Genomic DNA, 23,238 nt, shown 5'->3' with positions numbered 1-23,238 from the left:
GGGCGCAAGGAGCCGGAGACGACTGAGCGACTGAACAACAAAGGTAACACTAACTTTTAAGCTGTATAACGTTTACTTAACAAGCTGTCGTCTCCAACCTCCAGGAGACGTTGCCTCTCCTGGTGTAACGGCGGTTTATTTGGCACAAAACCCGCGGGGGGCCAGGCGCAGGCATCAGTCCCAGTTTACATTATCCTAGAGAAGAAAGTGGGGCACATGCCGCTAAACTGACCTAGATGATGTTCAAAATAAAATTCAAACCCCGGGGCGCTCAACCTGCAACTCTCCCTGAAGCCCAGCCTCTCCGGCCTGCCCGCCCCGCCCCTGGGGCTGCCTGGCCCCGCCCCCTCCACCTGGGCACCGCCTGGACCACGCCTCCCGCGGCGCCCCGCCCCGCGTAGCGCAGACGGCGCGCTGACGCCACGCACCAGGTACTTTCCCCGCGGCCGGGGCGGCGTGGGGGCGGGGCGGGGCTGGCGTGGAGCGCGCATGCGCGGCAGCGGCTGCGCGCTGCCCGGATCGTGTGGGGCCTGAGCCTCTCCGCCGGCGCAGGCTCCCTCGCGACAGCTTGCTCCCGCCGCCATGTCGGCTGCCATCGAACGGGAGTTTGAGGAGTTAGACGCTCAGAATCGCTGGCAGCAGCTGTACCTGGTGAGTGGCGGGCTCACAGAGCCGCCGGCGTCCCCCTCAGAGGACCGGGCTCCCGCCCGCAGGCACCCGCCGCCTCCCCCGCCTCCCGTTGGGGCGGAAGTGGCGGCGCACTTGCGCCGCCCAGGGCCTCTGTGCTTCGGCGCTCGGGTTGGGGAGGCCGCATGCGCGCAGGCGCAGTGGGCTCCGAGGGGCGGTGCCGGTGGCGGGTGTGGGCGTGGCCGGGACAGGGCAGGGGGCGGCTGAGGGTCGGGGGTCCTGGGAGGGTCGCGGGACCTTGGCTGGGCGGTCGGCTCGCGGCTGCCTGAGCGCCTTCGGCGCGCGGTCGCCCCCTCAGAGCTTTCCGGAAGGAGCTCGGTGAGTCAGGGGAGGCTCCAAGGGGCTGCCGCGCGACCCCAGGCCGGGCCGGCGGGGTCGGGTCTCCGCATGTCGTGAGGCGGCTGTGCGGACGCGGGCGCCTGGCTTGATTTCTGGTCTCCTCGGGGAGACGTGCCCTGGGACGGTCTCCCGACTCAACCACGGACCTTTTCTGTGCGAGTAGAACTTCATTTTATGTCTTCAAATGATCTAGTTGTCCGCTCCCTCCTGCTAATCATTGCATGTTGTTCCCAGGATTATAGTGAGTGGTGTGAGGTAAATGCTGTTCTGGCTCCTCAGGTCGCTGTCTGTACAGTCAGACGACAAAAAGGGCTTTCCTGTAAATCTACTTGCTCCCGGGTTTTTCCCCCTTCCCGTTTAATTAGATGAAAGTTCCTCTTGTCATTATGTTCGTAATGTAACGTTTTCTTCTTGAGCACGTTAGCAGGACGTGTAATAAATACCCTGATCGACGTGGGTCAGCGTGCGTTAGAATTGGGTACTCACTGCAAAGAATACTGGTAAGGATTTTCCCAATAATAGGAAGTTTTAAATGCGGATTCTCGTAGGAAGCTTTATGTGAGAGGGTGCCAGCTGTGTCTTCTCTAGTTACATTTGTATTAAAAGAGACGACTGTCCCCAGGTTGCAGGCAGTTTATCAGAATCCAGGTTTGAGAAGAGGTGGTGCTTGCTACAGCTTCATTCACCTGGACATTTTGATAAAGCACTTTTGACTTTTTTTGTTTTCATTAGTAAGTACCCTTGAATATTCCATGAGAACTATAATTCATCTCATCAGAAAAATGCATTTATATCCACTAAAAATTGTATTCAATGGCATGGAGTTCAGGAAACTCTTCATGGGCTTCTGCCTAGGAGTCCTTTAGTGGGTTGGTCAAAGCTCTTCATTTTAATTTTTTTCCTAAGGGAAGGACAAGAGCTTTAGTTAGGTCAGTAAAAATCATGCAGATGGTTTGGAAATACCGAAGGCCAAGTACAGAATCTTGACAGACAACAGTTTTTAAGGACACAGGTAGAGAAAGGGAAGTTTGCAAAAAGACTAGAGAGGAATAGCCTTAGGAATGGGAGTAAATCGGTGGTGGGTGTGGAGGGAGCTGATGGTCAGTAGGCATGTGCTGTAGTGGGCATCAACAAGGTCACAATCCAAGAGGCCCATTGAGTTAATGTCTCAAAGATCAACAGGTTCCTTAAAGAGAGCAATTTGAGTGGAAAACAGAAGTCAGATGGGGGACAGAGCTGGAATGGTGCCTTGAAACCCCGCCACAGCTCCTGAGACCACGGGTCTTGCCTCCCCATGTGTCTTTCTTCCCACTTTTCCACTGGTTTCTTCTGCTCCTTGAAATGTGCTGTCTGTCCTCTTAAGACCTTTGTAGAGACAGTTCTCTTTGCCTCCGCACAACTTTTCTTTCCCTGTTTCTTCCCACCTTTGCTTAACTACCTCCTCCTCGTCCTTGGATTCTCACTTCCTCGAGGAAGGGGGTGGTTTCCCGGCCCTCCCTGGCAGGGTGGGATCCCCTGGATGTACCTATGGCCACCCCTTTCAAGGCCGGGCATTGGCTGTGATGCAGAAGCACAGGACTTCAGGACAGCAGTTTCCATTAAGCAAACCACTGTTGTTTGAGTAGAAAAAAGTGTTTCAGTGGACTTTCTGCTTTGTAGATCACAGCAGAGGGTATGTTGATGATAATGTTTGAGAAGAGTTGTGCTTTTTTTGGCAATACTAATTTGGTTAGGAAAAGAAAGGCTTTGCTGTTGAGCAAAAAAAAAAAAAAAACTGACTAGAACTAAGAGCTAGACTTGCTTTTAGTGTGTGAGAACTTTTACTTTATACCTTATCAGTCAAAGTCCTGTAAGAAAAGGAAATGTATTCTTTTTAGTCTGAACTCTGGCCCCTTACTCCTTTTTGCCCTCTCTGAACAGTTGCTTTTACAAGGTAACTTGTGACATGGGAGGTTTCTGGGAGTGAATGACTGGATTAGAGCTCACTCTTGGTTGCTTGTGTTCAGTGCCTCATCAGGATTCCTGCAGGACATGCATCTATCTAGTGGCACTTAATATGTGTTTATTGAACACTGACTTCCTACCACAGAAGGGTGACTTGATGGTTTACATGATCCGGAAGGAGCGGGGGAGGCTAAAGAGATAGGTTGGAGATTGAAGAAAGAGAAGGGATGAATATTGGAGCCAGAAGCTTCAGGAAGTAGGGGCTGATGGGACCAGGAGCACAGTGTGGAAAGCCTTGCTGTGAATGGGCGCGGCTGGCAGAAGTGAGATTGCTGGAAAGGTCTAATTTGGTCTGATCAACAAGCTAGTAGCATTAATATAGTCTGAGGTTAATTCTAGCTTTTTGAGAAATGTTCACGATCCCTTTCTGCCTTTCCCTTGTTGCTGCTGATTGCCATGTGAATCAGCAGGGGCATTAGAAGGGCAGAGGAAAGGAATGGAATTGTGTGAGCCTTTCGGGGAAGAAACTAAAACTGTAGGGAAGTGGCAAAAGCTAAGTTATGGAGTAATGTTTCTTGTAAGTGGTAGTTCAGGAAGAATTCGGGTGATTAATCAGAGTTTGTGGAATACTTAACTGGTCATTTTTCTTCAATAGAAATTCATGGTTCAAATATTGTCAGAGTAAGAGCAGTTTTTATCATTTGTGAGTCAGCTGATTTTTAGAAGTAAAATATCAAATGAACTCTATTCTTCTGGCACTTACCTTGGCAGCCAGTGTGGAGGAAAAATCAAAGCTGTCTTGTTCTAAAACTGTTCCCTTGCAGTATCTGTTCCATGTTCTGCCAGCCTTAATGTAAGTACTCAGGGCTTGCTGCCATATTAAACTCCTTGATTTCCTTGAGAATCACTTGTGTTTTCACACCTTGGAGTCTTTGCCTGGACATACTAGACAAGTTGGACATACTCTCTGCCTACCTTACTTGTCTTGGAAAATGTCTTCAAGACTAGACATCAGTCATTTTGTTGTTGTTTAGTCGCTCAGTCATGTCTGACTCTGTGATCCTGTGGACTGTAGCCCACCAGGCCCCTCTGTCCATGGGATTTTCTAAGCAGGAAAAGTATGTTGCCATTTCCTTCTCCAGGGGATCTTCCCGTCCTAGGGATTGAACCCACGTCTCGTGCATTGACAGGCAGATTCTTTACCACATCACCACTGTGGCAAAGCTATTTGTTCCTTTGATTCTGAATGCTCTCTCATTAGCATATGAATCCCATTGTTGTACACCTGTCTGCCAGTCTGTGTAGTTCCTTGGGGACTGCCTCATTTTCCTTTGTTTCCCTACCATCTGCCTGTAGCCTAAGGTGTGCCTGATGCTCAGTTAGCATTCACTAAACAAAAGTACTACTGTGAGATGTCAGCACCTTGGTTCTTCCAGCTCCTCACTTGCCGCTGAGGTGACCCCGTCTAGCACGAGGTTGTGACTGCTGTAGGGTTACCACATCCACTAGGAACTCACAGCCTGTGCTCCTGAGTCTCACTGCAGCCTGCCCTGCTCTGCCAGCATGACAGCCTCTGTTGCTTCCTTTATGATCTGCTTGAGACAGTGGCGCTGAAAGAATCATGACATTTTCAATGGCAGGAGAGAGTGGGATGTGTTATAATAGGTTGGTCCTTGTGGGACTGGAGGCCTTGAAAACCACGTCTGGGACCCATGGATTAGACTGGAAAGGGATTTCCAAGTGCCCTGAAACTGCAAACTTATTTGAATGCCCCTGGGGATGTGGTTTCTAGGGGATTTCAGGGCTTCAGTCAGATTCTTAAATGGAACTCTCTGATTCCTCAGACGGTCAGAACCACCATTTTAAGGAAAAGCAACCCGGAGAATGATACCCTGGTGAAGGATATAGAACTGGAAACAGTACTGTTTCGCCTTTGACAGGTTCTGTAGGTTGTGTTCATGGTGCTGAGTTGTGTCTGACTTTTTGACCCCATGGACTGTAGCCCGCCAGGCTCCTCTGTCCATGGCATTTCCCAGGCAAGAATACTTGAAGTGGGTTGCCATTTCCTCCTCTGGGGATCTTCCCAGCCCCAAGATCTAACCCACATCTTCTGGGTCTCCTCCATTGGCAGGCGGATTCTTTACACTGAGCCACCTAGGAAGAAGCCTAGTTCTCTAGGTTATGGATACCTAGAATCATGGAATTCCAGATGGCTGCATTGGCCCTGCACTTTCTAGCTTGCTCTTATTCAGGGTATTGACTTTAAAACAGAATCTCCAGTAACCCTTTTTGGTTTCTCCTAGGTCATTAGTATCCACAAGAATTTGCTATTCCCTGTTGGAAAACTGTCACAGTTCTTTTTTTTTTTTTTTTAATGTATCTATTGATTTATTTGGCTGCACCGAGTTTTAGTTGTGACATACGAACAGTTAGTTGCTGCCTGTGGGCTCTAGTTCCCTGACCAGGGATCGAACCCGGGCCCCCTGCACTGGGAGCACAGTGCCTTAGCCACTAACACTAGGAAGTAGCTAGCCACTAAGAAGCACAGAGCCTTAGCCACCAAGGCTGAGGAAGTCTGTAGCTCAGCTCTTGGTGTCTCTTCCTGCAGTTCTGATCCCCTGCTTGATTGCTTTGTTTTCTTATTCTGTTCTCTCTCCAGAGAGTAAACCATAGATAAAATCTAGGAAAGCAGAATTAAAATTTACATAAGTGCTAAATTAAGTTAAATGCTCTTCACTTTCTCAGCATTCCTATGATTTGTTTCCCCTGGAAATTCTTACCTAGATTCTCCACACTCTGTTCCCTGTTGGTCGCGCCATTAAAATTTTTATTTCTTACTGGTAAACTGTTAGGGGCAGAGAATATTTAAACCTACTAGTTTATTAGAACCTTTGATAATACCATTACAACATAGCAGCTGATAGCCAAGGAACAAATATGGTTCAGCCAGCTAGTGTTAGAGCATGTGAGTTCTGACTCTGCTGTTCTGAGTGGAATATTAAGCTTTTCTGTTACATTCTTAGTTGGGATGATGTTCTGCCTGCTGGGCTGTTGTCTGAAATGAGTACAGTGCTATTTTAAATGTATTGAGTATAGTGATAATTTAATGTAGTATTTATGGTGTAGTAAACAGTGAAATCCTTGCTTTTAAGGATCGTGGACACATTTAGACACGCAGCAAGATTAAAACCTGTGAACAAGAGACATGACCACATACGTACAATTCCCCTAGATTTGGTGTATGATTTCAAGGGCATCATAGGCCCTGAGGACCATTGGGATTGCTGACTTCCAGGAAACTTGTGTCTGTGGATTTCTGGCTTTTTTCTGTTTGTTTGTTTTAATATGCTCCTACTCTTTCACACCCAGTACTCTAACTTAATAAGCTCATTGTTCTGTCGCTTTGTTTGGCTCACGTCTCTATCACTGATAACTTTGTGTCACACTGCCTGCATTCCTCTAGAGAAAGTCTCATGCTGAATTACTTTGTTTCTTTCACTGTATTCAAACAGTTTTGTATTCTGAAAGCTATCATTTCCTCTTGACAGTTTGCTTAGTCGTGCTTCCAGGAGTTCTTAAAGTGGGCTGGAGTAAGGTTCCTGGACGGTGGTCCGCTCCTCCTAGTTAAGGTTGGGACCTCAGACAGTCCAGGTTCTCTATGACAGTGGCAACTGTATCAACCAATGAAATTACAAAACGTAGGTGATGTGATGTGAGGTTAGTTGCTCAGTCGTGTCTGACTCTTTGTGACCGCATGGACTGTAGCCTGCCAGGCTTAGGGTTGCCATTTCCTTCAGGGAATTTTCCCCACCCAGGGATTGAAACAGGATCTCCTGCGTTGCATTCAAATCATAAGTTTTTATTTTTTGAAATCCCTATTACTAGTAGTAATATCAGGGTAAGAAAATTACACAATATTAAACAATATTTTAGTACTTGGTACATACCTTTTTTTTACATAGTATACGGAAAATGTATCCTTGTACTGTAGAATATTCTATCCTGAACTCTTGTGATGAAACAGCAAGTAAGAATTTAGGAAATGGGAAAAGAGATGTTAATTTTATAAGGAAAAAAAAAATCTTTAAGATAATCCCAAATTGGTTGTTTGTAATTATGGGAGAAATACCAAAATTTCTTCCTTTATACTTAAGATCCCTAAGGGAATCCTGAATTATATGATGGCTCAGTGTTCTCTTTATTAGTCAGATGTTTTTGCCTGTACTCTGTATGAAGGTCCTGTGGATGGACACAGTGAAGTGTGAAGCTAAGTGTCTCACATCCTTCAAACTCCATTACTTAAGAGTGTTCAGGCTTGGTTATGGCTCTGAGAGTGCCCTTCACTGTCTGGGGAGATCAGATTCCTCCTGGTGTATGTCCTGCTGTGTATCATGCTTTCTGAGAGGCCCTCTTTGAGTAAGAGAGTTTAATAAGAATAAAATAGCTTATCTTGCTTGAACCTCCTCCTTTGTATCAGACAGATACTATGTAACTTCATGTGGATTATCTCACAGGTGGTCGCACATGAGAAAAACTGCTTCTCCAGATGTATGCTGCAGTTAACCAGCAGGTCCAGATAGGAATCCAGTACTGAATTCTAGAGCTCATGTTTTAATACCTGAATAAGTAAATGGCTTGGTTGGGGTTTCAGGAATATGGCAAGAGTGAGAAAAATATAGAAGGGCATGCAATGCAAGAGCAAGTCACTGCTCCTACCTTTCCTGGTTCCTTCCTGTGGGCGATCACTGTGCTTCTCCATTCACACCCATCTTTACCTGCCTGCCTGCCTGTCTCCCCTCTCCCTCCCTCTCTCTGTCCAGCACCATTAAAACAAATGTTAGCATACTGTTTTACACCTTGCTTTTACTCTTACATATAGAAAATCCTTCCATATAGATCTCACGTGTTCATTTTAACAGCTGAACAGTGTTCATTATTTAAGCACTCATCTGTGCACATGTAGGTTATTTCTGGCCGTTAGCTGTTACGAGCAGTGCTGCAAAGAGCATGTACACACACGTCCGCGTCAGTAGTGTAGGAAAGTGCCGGTTTCCTACACCTTTGTATGCCTAGTTTTTAATCTTTGTTCATGAGGTGGAAAATGGTCTTACTGTTTTTGTATTTTGCAGTTCTTTTCTTATGAATGAAGTTTAACAGTACTTACTTTTAAAAGTCACTTGTATTTCCTTTCCCTTTCTGGTATGTTAGAGCTCTTTACATATTAAGGAAGTTAAACCTTTGTCATATATTACAAATATTTCTTCAAATTTTATTCATAATTGTAATATTTATTTGTAATATTTTTCAAAATATATTTTGCCCTTATTTATGATAGTTTTTCATGTAGAAAATTTAAATATTAATGAAATGAGATTTATCAGCCTTTTCTAAGTTATTGTGCCATAGCTCAGAGAGGCTTTCTCTGTTCTATGATTACAAAAAAACTTTCTCCAATGTTTTTCAACAATTTTATGGTTTTATTTCTTTTATGTTTGAATCATTGCTCAACCAGGGTTTGATTTTGGTATGAGGAATGAGGTAGACACCTTATCACATTGTTTCTGTGGTTAAATGTAAGTAATTTGCCATTTTCACCATTTTAATGTATACAATTCAGAGTCATTTATTCCATTTACAGTGCTGTGCAGCCATCATCCCCATTTGCCAAACCCTTTCAGCACCCTGAACAGAAACCCTGTCCCCAGTAAGCAGTAACTCCCTATTTCCTCCTCCTCTGGTCCCTGGTGACCTCTCCTTTACTTGAGCTCTATGAATCTGCCTCTCTACATCCTTCATACACATGGGCCCGTGTAGTACTTTTCTCTTTGTATCTGAATTATTTCACTGAACATGATGTTGTTAAGGTTGAACAATGTCATCTGTAGCAGCCTCATTCGTTTTTATGGCTGAATATTTTTTTTTGTATGGATATACCACATTTTGTTTGTCTGCTAATGGATGTTTGGATTGTTTCCACCTTTTGGCTCTTGATAATAATACTGCTGTGAACATTGGTGTGCAAATATTCATTGGCATCCCTGTTTTGTTTTTTTATTTTTCACTGGTCTGGGTCTTTGTTGTGTGCACAGGCTTTCTCTAGTTGCGTTAAGCAGGGACTACTCATTCATTGCAGTGGCTTCTCTTGTTGCGGCTCCTGACCTCCAGAGCACAGGCTCAGTAGTTGTGGTGCACTTGGTGTGTGCGATCTTCCCGGATCAGTGATCAAACCCGAGTTGCCTGCATTGGCAGGCTGATTCTTATGCACTGAGCCACCAGAGAAGTCCTGGAGTCCTTGTTTTTAATTCTTTTGGTTTGGACATACAGGTAGAATTGCTGGATAATACGGTTCAGTTCAGTTCAGTCATTCAGTCCTGTCAGACTCTTTGTGACCCCATGAATTGCAGCATGCCAGGACTCCCTGTCCATCACCAACTCCTGGAGTTCACTCAAATGCACGTCCATCGAGTTGGTGATGCCATCCAGCCATCTCATCCTCTGTCGTCCCCTTCTCCTGACCCCAATCCCTCCCAGCATCAGAGTCTTTTCCAAGGAGTCAACTCTTTGCATGAGGTGGCCAAAGTACTGGAGTTTCAGCTTAAGCATCATTCCTTTCAAAGAACACACAGGGCTGATCTCCTTTAGAATGGACTAGTTGGATCTCCTTGCAGTCCAAGGGACTCTCAAGAGTCTTCTCCAACACCACAGTTCAAAAGCATCAATTCTTCGGTACTCAGCTTTCTTCACAGTCCAACTCTCACATCCATACATGACCACTGGAAAAACCATAGCCTTGACTAGACAGACCTTTGTTCTATATTTAACATGGAAGAGCTGCTAAACTGTTTTCCACAGTGGCAGCAACATTTTACATTCTCACCAGCAATGTTTGAGAATTCTGCTTTCTTCATACCCTCACTAACACTTTTTATTTTCCATTTAAAAAATTATGGTCCTGCCTAGTAGTTATGTCATTGAGGTTTAGATTTGCATTTCCCTCATGACTAAGGATGTTGAACATCTTTTTCATGTGCTTATTGACTGTATCTATATCTTTGGAGAAATGACTGTTCCAGTCCTTTGCCCTTTTTTGGTTTGTTTTTAATTAAGACTTTACTGGAGTCGTTTCAGGTTCACAGCAGGATTGAGAGGAAGGCAGAGATTTCTTATATACACCCCTGGCCCCATACCATTATCAGCGTTCCCCACCAGAGTGGTACATTTGTTACAATCCATAAACCTACACTGCCAATAATCATCCAGATCCATAGTTTAACATTAAGATTCACTCTTGGTGTTGTATAATCGGTGTGTTTGGACTAATGTATTATATGACCTCTGACCATCACTGTGCCATCATCAGAGTGTTTTCAGAAATTCTCTGTGCTCCACCTTGTCATCCCTCCAACCCCTGACAACCACTTATCTTTTATTGTCCCCATAGTTTTGCCTTTTCCAGAATGTCATATAGTTGGAATCATACAGGATGTAGCCTTTTCACGTTGGCTTCTTTCAATTAGAAATCTGCATTTAAAGTTCGTCCATGTCTTTCATGGTTTGATAGCTCATTTCTTTTTCACACTGATTAATATTTTGTCATCTGGGTGTATCACAGTTTATTTATCCATTCAGCCTTTGAAGGACATACTGGTTGCTTCCAAGTTTTGGCAATTATGAATAAAACTGATAGAAACATCCATGTGCAGGTTTTTATGTGGACATAAGTATTCAGCTCCTTTGGGTAAATACCAAGGAGCCTGATTGCTAGGTCATATGTTAAGAGTTTGTGTAGTTTTGTAAGAAAGCACCACACTGTCTTTCAGAATGGCTGAACCATTTTGTATTCCCACCAGCAGTGAATGAGAGTTCTGTTGCTCCACACTCTTGTTATCATTTGGTGGTGTTGGTATTTCAGATTTTGTCCATGCTAGTGTTTGTCTTTGCCTATTTTTAAATTTTTGTTTTGTTGAATTGTAGGAGTTCTTTATATATTCTGGTTATTAATATTTCATCAGATATATATAAATATTTTTTCCTAGTCTGTGGGTTTTTACTCTTTAGATAGTGTCATTTTATGCAAGTAAGTCTTCAGTTTTGATGACATCCAGTTCATCTATTTTTGCTTTGTTGCCTGTGCTTTTGGTGTCATAATTTAGGATACCATTGCCAAATTCAAGATCATGAAGATTTTCAAACCTTATGTTTTCTCCTAAGATTTTCTTATGTTTGGCTCTTATAAATAGGTCTTTGATCCATTTTTAGTTAATTTTTCTGTGAGGTGTATTGTAAAAATCCAACTTCATTCTTTTGCATGTGGTTGTCCAGTTTTCCCAACACTGTTTTTTGAAAAGACTGTCCCTTCTGTGTTGGATGATCATGGCCCATTTGTTGAAAATCAGTTGACCACAGATCTGAGGGTTATTTCTGAACTCTCTTCTATTCCACTTATCTGTGTCTATCTTTTTGGCATACCACATGGGGTTGATGACTGTAGCTCTATAAATATTGTAATCAGGCAAGTGTGATTCTTCAGCTTTATTGTCCTTTTTCAGTATTGTTTGACTTTTCTGCATCCCTTGACTTTTCATATAAATTTTGGGATGAGTTTTTCTATTTCTATAAAATTGTCATTGGAATTTTGATCGGGATTACATTGAACAAATAGGGATTTTGATAGGGATTACATTGAAAAATCACTTCTTGAGAGGAACAAGGTCGTGAGTCAAGGAGCGGTAGGTTTGCAGCCGCCATTTCTTCTGCCTCCCGTCTCTGGATCTTTTGTAGAGCGTCCAACAGTGCTATGTTGGGATAGAGCATCCGGAGGTTCACAACCTCTGTGGTTCGTCGGAGCCACTATGAGGAGGGTCCAGGGAAGAATATACCATTTTCAGTGGAAAACAAGTGGAGATTACTCGCTATGATGACTTTGTTCTTTGGGTCTGGATTTGCTGCACCTTTCTTTATAGTAAGACACCAACTGCTTAAAAAGTAATCCATGAGACAGATAGGAAGAGGAGCATGTTAAGAGGTGCAGTCTCTTAAAAGGATCAATCCCTTGAACTCAGCATCCTAGATATGTTTGTAAATAAACTTATAGCATAAATCCTTAATGCCTCTTCTCTGAAATATGGAACATGATAATTGAACGTGTGCTTACATTTTGTTTGGGTAATATTGCATTATTAGTTTCTTAATTAAATATGTATTTGATTAAAAAAAAAAAAGAAAATCACTTCTTATCATTTTGTCATCTTAATACTGTCTTCCAGTCGATGAGCATGAGGTAGCTTTCCGTTTTGTTTAGGTTGTATTTAATTTATTTCAGCCATCTTTTATAGTTATTAGAGTATGGATCTTTCACCATTTTGGTTAAGTTTATTCTTAAGTGTTTTATTCCTTTTCATTCTATTATAAATGGGTATGTTTTCTTAATTTCAGTTTTTTGCATTGTTCATTGCTAGTATGTAGAAACAGCTGATTTTTGTGTGTTGATTTTGTGTTTTGCAATTTTTCTGAATGTGTATTAGCTCTAACAGTTGTTTTGTGGATTCTTTAGGTTTTTCTACACACAAGATCACATCTTTTGTGAGTAGAGGTAATTCATCAACTTTCCTTCCAACTTGGATTGCTTAATATTTTTTTGCCTAGTTCTCAGGTTGAACATCCAGTGCTGTGTTGAATAGAAGTGATGAAGGTGGAAATCCTTGTCTTGTTCCTGATCAATTAATTTTTTCTGAATAACTGCTTTTAGTATACTATATGTAGAGTAATCCATCTTTCCTTGTTCCTGCCCATCCATTTACAACACCATTTGCATAATTTGTAGGGTCTTATGTGTGTGTTGGGTGAGTGAAGCATGAACAAAGGCCTGCATGATCTGATCTCTTGCCACTTGCTCATCCTTCAGTCTTGCATTTCCCTCTCTTGTGAACCACAAGTGTTGTGTTGCTTATGCTTCTTGCAGAACACCAATCAGTCATTCTTCATTCATTCCTTATGTATGTTCACATGTCTGTGACTTTGCACAGCTATTTTGTCTACTTGGACCCGTCTTCCCCTACTCCTTGACTTGGCTTCAGCCTGCTCATCTTCAGGCAAATGTAAATCCTCTTTCTGTGTTTACTTTAAATGTGAACATGCTTTTCTTATGCACTTAATAGACTTGCTCCTTGATAATTTCAAGTCTGAGGTCTGATTTTAAAGAGAAAGTTGTCAGACACAGTTGTACAAATAGCAGTAAAAATTGACAGTAAGAAAAAAAATTGACAGCAAGAAAAGTCAGAAAATGAGAAACGGATATGATTTTCTAGGTCTTTAATCCCATGCAGTAGAAGATTTTTTTGTTGTTGTTCTTTCTTATTGAAATGACCAAAACAGAGTGATAAGGGGAAAAAAGTTATTTCTTGACACTAGAGAAGGGTCCCACCCACATACTTGAGACTTAGGGAATTTTGATAGTAAAGTGTGAACATCCACAAAAGTTTGGGTAAGGGCACTTTCCTGTATAGATGAACAAACACAATATTAGAGATATGAAAAACTCAGCACTTGAAGAAAATGAAACTGTGTCCTTTAGGGCATGTGAAATAGTATAAAAAAGAGAGAAAAGTGGAATTCAGATCCCCAATATGACAAGAGAAGATTGCAAAAATAAAATAAGCTGAGATCAAGAATGAGTTCTTGAAGTTATAAAATGTGACTGTAAAGAAAATTTAGGACTCCCTAGCAGAATAGATTGTGCAGAATGCCAAGTTAACTTGAAAAACAAAAACCTCACATTTAGGAATTTAGGAGAAAGATTAATAGTAAGAGAGCATTTAAAGCACAGGAATTTCTCAAATGTCTGGTTAAAGTTCTGAAAGAGAGGACAGAGGAGACAGATGAATCAGGAACTGAGGAGACAGTGAAGAACATCTCTGAGCCAAAGAAAGCCTTGAAACTCAAGGTCAAAGTTTTTACCAGGAATACATTTAAAAAGCATAAAAACTTGGCTCCATTTTGCTGACCTTTCTAAGTATTCAGGGTAAAGAAAAAGCAAGACAAGTTATCTTTAGGGAAGAACAGGTCAGATTTGCATCAGATCCCGGGGAAAAGGAGATGTTGGTCAATCTTAACATAGTCAACTCACACGTGCAAGTAACTTTGAAATACAGCTGAGGAGCTAAATGAAAGTTTCTCCCAAATAGCCCAGTTCCATTTATTGATTTGTTAATGCCTTTGTTTATGTTGTGTATTACCATTCCAAGATAGTATGAGTTTATGTGACTGCTGGCAGGAATGCCTGCATGGGATGTGCCATGATTTGTTCATGGTTCATATTGTTTCCCTGAAGTGAACATTCAGGTTATCTCTAGCCTTTCAGCATCATAAATAACTCCATGAAAGACATTTTGTGCATGAGTTAGATATGTTTTGGATCATTGCCACAGAGAAATAACGAGTAAGTCAATTATTCCTAGCTTTTTTGAGCAAAAATCATATAGAAATCAATAGAATATAAGTTTTTGGGGGTTAAATTCTTTAAAACAAAGATCTTCCCCACTTAAATTTACCTCTGATTAAAGGTGGCCTTGGGTGTTAGATGAGCTCAGTGGTTCTCAGCTGGGTATTGGTGGGTGTGTTGGTCACAGATGGGGGAGGGTCTGCTGCTGCTAGATGGCCTGCTGGGCACAGGCGACCCCACAGCAGAGCCAGCCAGCCCGCTGTCAGCACTCTGGGGGGTCGGGAGACCTCAGGTTAACAGGTTTACCACTGACAGAAGTATCCTTGGTTGGTACTTAGGGCCACAGTTCATGGTTCTGTCTGTGGTGGGAGGGGGATGTTTCAGCAGGAGGACATCAGTGGATACTGTGTTGAGTATAGCAGACCTGGGGGGTGGTTTAGCGCTTCCCCTCCCCTCCCCATTTTGAGAAACACCAAGTACTTTATTGTGTACACAAAGTGCTTAAAAATTATTTTTATGTCTTAGTCAGTCAGTTCAGTCGCTCAGCCATGTCCAGCTCTTTGTGACCCCATGAACCGTAGCATGCCAGGCCTCCCTTTCCATCACCAACTCCCGGAGTTTACCCAAACCCATGTCCGTTGAGTCGGTGATGCCATCTAACCATCTCATCCTCTGTGATCCCCTTCTCCTGCCTTCAATCTTTCCCAACATCAGGGTCTTTTCAAATGAGTCAGCTCTTCGCATCAGGTGGCCAACGTATTGGAGTTTCAGCTTCAACATCAGTCCTTCCAATGAACACCCAGGACTGATATCCTTTAGGATGGACTGGTTGGCTCTCCTTGCAGTCCAAGGGAGTCTCAAGAGTCTTCTCGAAAACCACAGTTCAAAAGCATCAATTCTTCGGTGCTCAGCTTTCTTTATAGTCCAACTCTCACATCCATACATGACCTCTGGGAAAACCATAGCCTTGACTAGATGGACCTTTGTTGACAAAGTAATGTCTCTGCTTTTTAATATGCTGTCTAAGTTGGTCATAACTTTCCTTCTAATTAAGGAAGGAAACTTAAGAAAAAGTTCCTTTTCCAACTTTCCTTCCTTTTAATTTTATGGCTGCAATCACCATCTGCAGTGATTTTGAAGCCCCAAAAAATAAAGTCAGCCACTGTTTCCACTGTTTCCCCATCTATTTGCCATGAAGTGATGGGACTGGATGCCATGGTCTTAGTTTTCTGAATGTTGAGCTTTAAGCCAACTTTTTCACTCTCACTTTCATCAAGAGGCTCTTTAGTTCTTCTTCACTTTCTCCCATAAGGGTGGTGTCATCTGCATATCTGAGATTATTGATATTTCTCCCTGATATCTGAGGATATTGATATTTATGTTTTAGGTGGTCCTCAAAATCTGTTCTCAGTGTCAGATCTGATTACTGTTGAGATTTGGCACTGTTGTCTGTATTAGTTACGAGACCTGTTCTTTAGCTGCTCGGAAAAGAAAAGAAAATCAAGCCACAGCTGACTTAACAAATGGGGACTTCCTTTTGGGATAGGAGTCCAGGCCTGTTCCTGTGGCTCCATCATGCCATCTGTGACCCTCTTCTCGTTCTGCCTAACCTTCCTCAGAATGTGCTGTCACCGTAGGGTCACAGGACAGCTCCTGCCCTTTGCCACCCCCACGTCAGAGCCTGTGCTCAAATGAGCCAGCCCTCTTGCTCACAACTCTCCTGCAAGCCTACCAAGTGATTTTTGCTTATTCCCACTGATTGGCCAGAGAGCACTGCCCCATGACTGTTCTTAGCTGTACTGGAGTTTGGGAAATACAAGCTTTTTAATTGGGCTTGTTGTAAGTCAAAAAACTACATTCAGAAACGTTTAGTAAGAAAAAGTCTATTGGAGCAAGCAGCTAGTATATACCTCTACAGCTGTTTTCTAAAGTGCTGGAAAGTGAAAGTGAAAGTTGCTTAGTTGTTTCCAACTCTTTGTGACCCCTTAGACTGTATAGTCCCTGGAATTCTCTAGACCAGAATACTGGAGTGGGTAGCCTTTCCCTTCTCCAGGGGATCTTCCCAACCCAGGGATTGAACCCAGGTCTCCCGCATTCCAGGCGAATTTTTTACCAGCTGAGCCACAAGGGGGAAGGGTTTTTTTCTAAATGCACTGAAATTAAAGGTAAAGGAGAACAAATAATAATGATAGCTTTGGAAGTTTGAGAGACTAGATTCTGTAGAATTCTTTTTTAAAAAATTAATTGAGAAAATGTGTTTGTTACGAATGTATTTCTTAACCCCAAGCATTTGACTGTTTTATGGCGTTTTGTACATTACGGTGTTCTGTACATGTACATTTGCAGTCCATGGGGTTGGAAAGAGTCGGGCATTACTGAGTGACTGAATTGGTGTTTTGTACATTAAGATCACTTCCATACCCCAATACTTGGGACCTTGCCTTTTTCTTCTTTTGTCATATCAGCAGTTTCATTACAGTATACACAAAAAAAGTTTTTTCAAGAAAAAAACTGGAAACAGCAGCGAACACATGGACTTAACTGTGAAAAATAGTTGTATAAGCATAACAGAGGTATTGAGGAAGGGCTGGTAGAATGCCCTTTTTAAAATTTGTTGTAGTTTTTAGTTGTATGAGGTGTTTTTTTTTTTAACATACACCGAATTTTAATCCCATATCAGATGTATGATTTGCAGCTATTTTCTCCCAGTCTGTGGGTTGCAACAACTTTTTGATATGATTTTAAAACTACACATTAGCATTAAGACTGATATTATACTAGTATTTATTTGTATTTTAGCTAGTTTATTTTAAAGCGTCAGTAATATATAAACTGAAGAATATGTGAACATATGGTTAAAAATTTAAATGGCTCAAAAGGTCTCCAGTAAAAAAACAGTTAAAAGGATGGAGGGTTACCATAGAAGAGAGAGAAGCAGGATAGAGAAAAGCTGTATACAATGAGCTTTATTCCTTTCCTAAAAAAGACTAGAAACAAATATGGCAAAAAGTGGTAACAAATGTTTAAACTCACTGGTAGGAACATGGAGTGTCCTGTTACCTATATTTTTCTGAAGGTGGCTTAGATGATAAAGAATCCGCCTGCAATGCGGAAGATATGGGTTCGATCCCTGGGTTGGGAAGATCCCCTGGAGAAGGGAACGGCTATCTACTCCAGTATTCTTGCCTGGAGAATCCCATGGACAGAGGCGCCTGGAGGGCTACAGTCCCTGGGGTTGCAAAGAGTCAGACACGACTGAGTGACTAAGCACAGCACAACACAACGATATAAATCTTGACCCTCCTCTTCCTCCCCACAAGTTACTAATGCTTTGACTCCTTCCAGAAGTGTGCCTTGTGTTCTCAGGCACAGTTGTGTCTGCGTGGATGGAGGTGGGAGCTACTCGACATCTGTGTGCCCGAGACCATCCCACGCACATGTTTGTAGCGCTTGTGTCCCTTTCCTGGTTCCCACCTGTCCCCCTTCCTCCCCTCACCTCCATGTCACTCCTGATGGGCCCTGAGGTTGCTGCCGATGTCCACTGTTAACGACAGTGAACATCCTGTTACACTGGTGTGTGACTGTGATATAAATCCTGGAGGTAAAGTTGGTGGGTCAAATTATAACCATATCAGATTGTTCTCACAGAAACATTACAATAGTTTACACCCCTGCAGCAGCATGTCTGAGCATCTCTTCACTCTCCTTTCCTGCCTGTTGTTAAAATTTCATATTTTTGTCAACTGTTTCTCTGCATTTGATGCAGAAGAGCTGTCAACAGAAACGCGTGTTTTGGTAGTTTTCATGTTTTTCTTTTATATCAGTTACTAACTTGGAATATAAATTTACTTGTACTCTATAGTGTTTCAACTCTTCATGTAGTGTTTGAAATTATACAGATATCAGCCTAGACCTGAATATGTTTAGCTTTACATATAAAATTTACTATTTGACATTTTAAAACTTTTTAATTGGTGGAAATGAAGCTTTTTTCTCTTTTCACTCAGTCACAGGAGTTTGTTACAATATGCTTTCATGGAAAAGTGTTTGAAACTGAAAGGTAATAGTCTGTATGGGACTGGTAGAGCTTTGATACTAAAACTGAATAAATTGTATGGGACAAGAAAATTAGAGGTCAACTTAAATATGTAGATGCATACATCTTAAAATAATGGTATGACCAGACAGTAGAATATCATTCTGCAGTAGAAAGAAATGAGCTATGAAGCCATGAAAAGACATGGAGAAACCTTAAATGCATGCCCATGCATATCTAAATGAAAATCTATTATTGTAAGTCGGCACATTACCAGATTAAAGGAGAAAACTTATGATTATCTCCATGAATGCAGGGAAAACTGAATAAAATTCAGCACCCAATCATGATGAAAGAAGCATTCAGTAAACTGGAGACTGAGGGAACCTTCTTAACCTGAAAAAGGATATTGACCAGAAATCTAAACCAAATATTACACTTTGTGGTTAAACCTTAGAAGTAGTTCTTCCAAAATCAGAGAAAAAAATAATTTCTATTTGACATTGAATAGAAGGTTCTAGCCAATGCAATTAGATAAGAAGAACGTGGAAGCAACCTAGATGTCTATTGACAGATGACTGGATAAAGAAGTTGTGGTACATATACACAATGGAATATTCAGTTCAGTTCAGTAGCTCAGTCATGTCCGACTCTCTGCGACCCCATGAATCACAGCACACCGGGCCTCCCTGTCCATCACCAACTCCCGGAGTTCACTCAAACTCACATCCATTGAGTCGGTGATGCCATCCAGCCATCTCATCCTCTGTCATCCCCTTCTCCTCCTGCCCCAATCCCTCCCAGCATCAGAGTCTTTTCCAATGAGTCAACTCTTCACATGAGGTGGCCAAAGTACTGGAGTTTCAGCTTTAGCATTATTCCTTCCAAAGAACACCCAGGGCTGATCTCCTTCAGAATGGACTGGTTGGATCTCCTTGCAGTCCAAGGGACTCTCAAGAGTAATATTCTCAATGGAATATTATTCAGCCATAAAAACACACATTTGAGTCAGTTCTAATGAGGTGGATGAACCTAGAACCTATTATACAGAGTGAAGTTAGAGAAAGATAAATATCTAATGCATATTTACAGAATCTAGAAAAATGGTACTGAAGAATTTATTTTCAGGGCAACAGTGGAGAAACAGACATAGAGAATAGATTTATGGACATGGGGAGTGGGAAGGAGAGGGTGAAATGTATGGAAAAAGTAACATGGAAACTTATGTTACCATATGTAAAATAGATAGCCAAGGGGGCATTTGCTGTATGGCTCAGGAAACTCAAACAGGGGCTCTGTATCAACCTAGAGGGGTGGGGTGGGGAGGGAGATGGGAGGGAGGTTTAAAAGAGAGGGGATATATCTATCTATACCCATGGCTGATTGATGTTGAGGTTTGACAGAAAACAACAAAATTCTGTAAAGCAATTATCCTTTGATTAAAAAATTTTTTAAAAAAAGGAAACGAGGTATGAATTAGAAATGTGAAGTGTTAAGGAGGAGATAGAGTTATTATTGTTTCCTGATATTGAGAAATTCAGAACCAGCTACCAAACAAAGTCAGTGGCAATGACTGTAGTGTGTGTGTTTCTGTTTCTTTGTGTATGGCAGATTGCATTTTCCGGAAGGGCTGCACCAGCATATGATGCACCCCCTTTCCTGTTACACAAAGAGGCTGTGATTCCTTTCACTGAGAGTTGGTCTCTGTTCCCAATTCTTGTTGGAACGCCCAGTGGGTAAAAAGATGAGCTATAAAGTTACTTGTCGTGGGGCTGTTGGGTGGGGGCAGGCAGGCATGGGAAAATCTTGAATAAACTTATTTATGCTTAATTTACAAAACTGCTTAGTGCCTAATTTTTAAAATACTGTTTCTCTACATGTAGTAGTGTGAGCAGAAGCCCAAATTGTTCTTTGCTGTTAATGTGTACTCCTTTTCTGGGAGGGGATATGCTTCTATTTTTACCTGACTTCTTAGGGTAATGTTCCACGTGGGGAAAAAATGCTGGTCATGATAGACACGCCACGTCGCTGAGTGCCTCATGCAGGCATCGTGGCACAGAATCTTCCATTGTGGAATGCTGAGAACCGGAAGGGTCCTGAAATGAGCATTTGTGGCTCTAAAATAAGATTTGAGAATATTTCTGGAGCTCAAAATAAAGTAACAGTTATATGGCTTGAAGATAACAAAATAGATTACAATTTTAAGATCGACACTCTGGAGTATAGGCAGATATTATTTGGAGAGTTTAGTTGGAATTGGAGTGTGGTGTGGTGACCTGAGATTCCTTCTTTGCAGTGTAGTTGCCTGAACTGTTTAATGTGGCTGTGGGTGTGAGCACAGCAGAGCAGTGCAGTGCACGTGTGTGAGAACAGAGCCTTTTGCTTGAAGGGCTGTGTCCAGCCCTGGGGTCCCAGGCTGTCAGCTCCGTGGACCTGGTAGATCATTCAGCCCCTAGCCTGTTCCCCTGACACACACAGTGAGGGAGACAGTGTTTCCATTGGTGTGCTGAGACTTGACAGAGGCGCTGGGCATGTCCTAAGTGCTCAGTGAAAGTTATTTTATACAGGCTGGGAAACTATCTTTTTGCTATATAAAGTTTAAGAGAAATGTTAAAATATATTTTTGTTATTTTAAGGAAATTCGCAGTGAGTCCCATGACTATCCTCATAGAGTGGCCAAGTTCCCTGAAAACAGAAATCGAAACAGATACAGAGATGTGAGCCCATGTAAGTACTCATGGCGGGGTGGCGCGCGCGCGCGTGTGTGTGTGTGTGTGTGTGTGTGTTTGTGTGTGTGCTGGTTTGTTGTAGGACACAGGACATGGCAGAAAATGTTGGGGTCAAGGTTGATGAGCATGGTGGGTTTTTTTTTTTTTTTTTGTATCGACATATATACGCGCTCTTTAAAGAAAACTTTTGAGGTATGAAATTGTGGAAGGAGGGGAAATTGCCTGTAATTACCTCCTCTTTCAACACAGCCACCATTTACTCTATGTATTTGCTACCAACCTTTTTTTTTCCACTTGATTTTTGTTCTTTCAAAATAATCATAATTATATATGTATGTGTACTCATATATATCTATATACTTTTCATATTATTCTATAGCTTTTATAAGTATTTAAATATTTATTCATATAGTTTGCTTTTTCTGCCTAAAATGAAAAAGTAGTATGTGCATACTATAGAAAAGTTTTAAAACATAAAAATGTGTAAAGGGAAAACTCTCATGACTTAAAAACTTTAAGGTTTATATCCTTTTGGTATTTGTCTGTGTAAATGTGTGTCCTTTTAAATTCAGTTGGATCCTGCAGGTACAGATCAAGCTCTCCTCCCACGAGGCCACACACTCTGGTGGTTTCCTGTCCTGAGCACGATCTGTCAGTGGTTGGATTTCGATTCCGTTGTGCTCATGTGGGTACACACATACATGGTTTTGTGAACAGTTGTAATATCAGGGCTTTTAAAATGTGTTCAGGTGATTTTATTTTTGTCCTGGTTGAGGCCTCCTTCCGGAGAAGGCAATGGCACCCCACTCCAGTACTTTTGCCTGGAAAATCCCGTTAACGGAGGAGCCTGGTAGGCTGCAGTCCATAGGGTCGCTAAGAGTTGGACATGACTGAGCAACTTCACTTTCACTTTTCACTTTCATGCATTGGAGGAGGAAATGGCAACCCACTCCAATGTTCTTGCCTGGAGAATCCCAGGGACGGGGAAGCCTGGTGGGCTGCCGTCTATGGGGTTGCACAGAGTCAGACACGACTGAAGCGACTTAGCAGTAGCAGCAGGCCTCCTTCACATACTGCCTGAGGCAGCTTCACTGGCCACAGGACTCCCCGAGTTTGGTTTCAGTGGGCGAGCGTGGGCGGCGTCCTCCGAGCTGCCTGGGTGCTGGGCATGTCTGTGCCCAGGGCCTTCTCCCGGCCTCCCTGTCTGCCATCACAGCACCACTCTTCCTCCCATCTTCAGCCTCTTTCTAAGAACTCTCTTCCTTTATTTTTCACATGTGCTCCAGTGTCTTCTGATGTCATCCCCCATATCCATTGCAGCTGTGACTTAGTCCAGCTGTGTCCACAGCTACGTGGACACAGGCACGTGTGTGCCCACACATGTACATACAGTCCTGGAAGAATGCATCACACAGTCTGTCTGTCCAGCCTCATCACCCACGTATTCTTCAGCCCCTGGTTCTACCCCAGCCTCCCTACGGAAACTTTTATTCTGAAGTGCTGTTCACTCTCTGGTTTTCTCTTGCAGTGAGGGACTTTCTGCCATTGTCTTTTCTTATCCCTATGTGATTTTTGACATTGGCAGCCATGCCTTCCTTCCTCACGTCAGTCTTAATTTTGCTGTCACTCCTCTGGGTGATCACCCCTGTTCAGAGCTTCTTTCCTCAGTTGTCTTCAACTTGAGGGCTCTGTCTGTCTGCCCCTCCTGCTCCCTCTCCCATCTTGTGTGAGTTCAGTTGCCATGTTTCTGCTTATGGCCCCGGATCTTGTCTGCAGCCTGTGTCTCCTCAGATACAGACCCATTCACCCACTTCTTGTGACCTATCTCTGTCTTGCTGTCCCGTGGCCACCTCAGGCTAAGGATTCCTCCCACATCCCTCAGTCCTGGCCCTACTCCTGCTCTTTCTACCTTATACCCCATATTCGTACTGGACCACTAGCCACATACTTGCTGCAGCTGGAAACTCATACTTCTCTCCCATTCAGTTCCCATGTCTGGTTGGTGACTTGTTGTTTAGTCTCTAAGTTGTGTCCGACCCTTTGCAACCCCAGTGACTGTAGCC

At 42.6% G+C, this 23,238-nt stretch overlaps 1 protein-coding gene and 1 pseudogene across 6 annotated transcripts in view; both read left to right on the top strand.

Moving 5' to 3' along the window:
- Nucleotides 1-486: 486 nt before the first annotated feature.
- PTPN2 (protein tyrosine phosphatase, non-receptor type 2) overlaps nt 487-23,238 on the top strand; it is a 68,123-nt gene continuing 45,371 nt past the window's right edge. For 5 of the 6 annotated variants that reach the window (XM_027525555.1, XM_027525559.1, XM_027525558.1 and 2 more), the window contains exons 1-2: nt 487-651; nt 21,083-21,173. In XM_027525555.1, coding sequence (XP_027381356.1) covers nt 583-651; nt 21,083-21,173 — 160 coding nt within the window. In that variant the 5' untranslated portion in view covers nt 487-582. The remainder of the gene's footprint in view (nt 652-21,082; nt 21,174-23,238) is intronic. The other variant, XM_027525560.1, reaches the window with a different exon arrangement.
- LOC113882620 lies at nt 11,753-11,973 on the top strand (annotated as a pseudogene).

The sequence above is a fragment of the Bos indicus x Bos taurus genome, chromosome 24 (assembly GCF_003369695.1).
Source record: "Bos indicus x Bos taurus breed Angus x Brahman F1 hybrid chromosome 24, Bos_hybrid_MaternalHap_v2.0, whole genome shotgun sequence".
Classification (NCBI taxonomy): Eukaryota; Metazoa; Chordata; class Mammalia; order Artiodactyla; family Bovidae; genus Bos; species Bos indicus x Bos taurus.
Note: the sequence above shows the minus strand (reverse complement) of the source record. Positions and strands in the feature narration are given on the sequence as shown.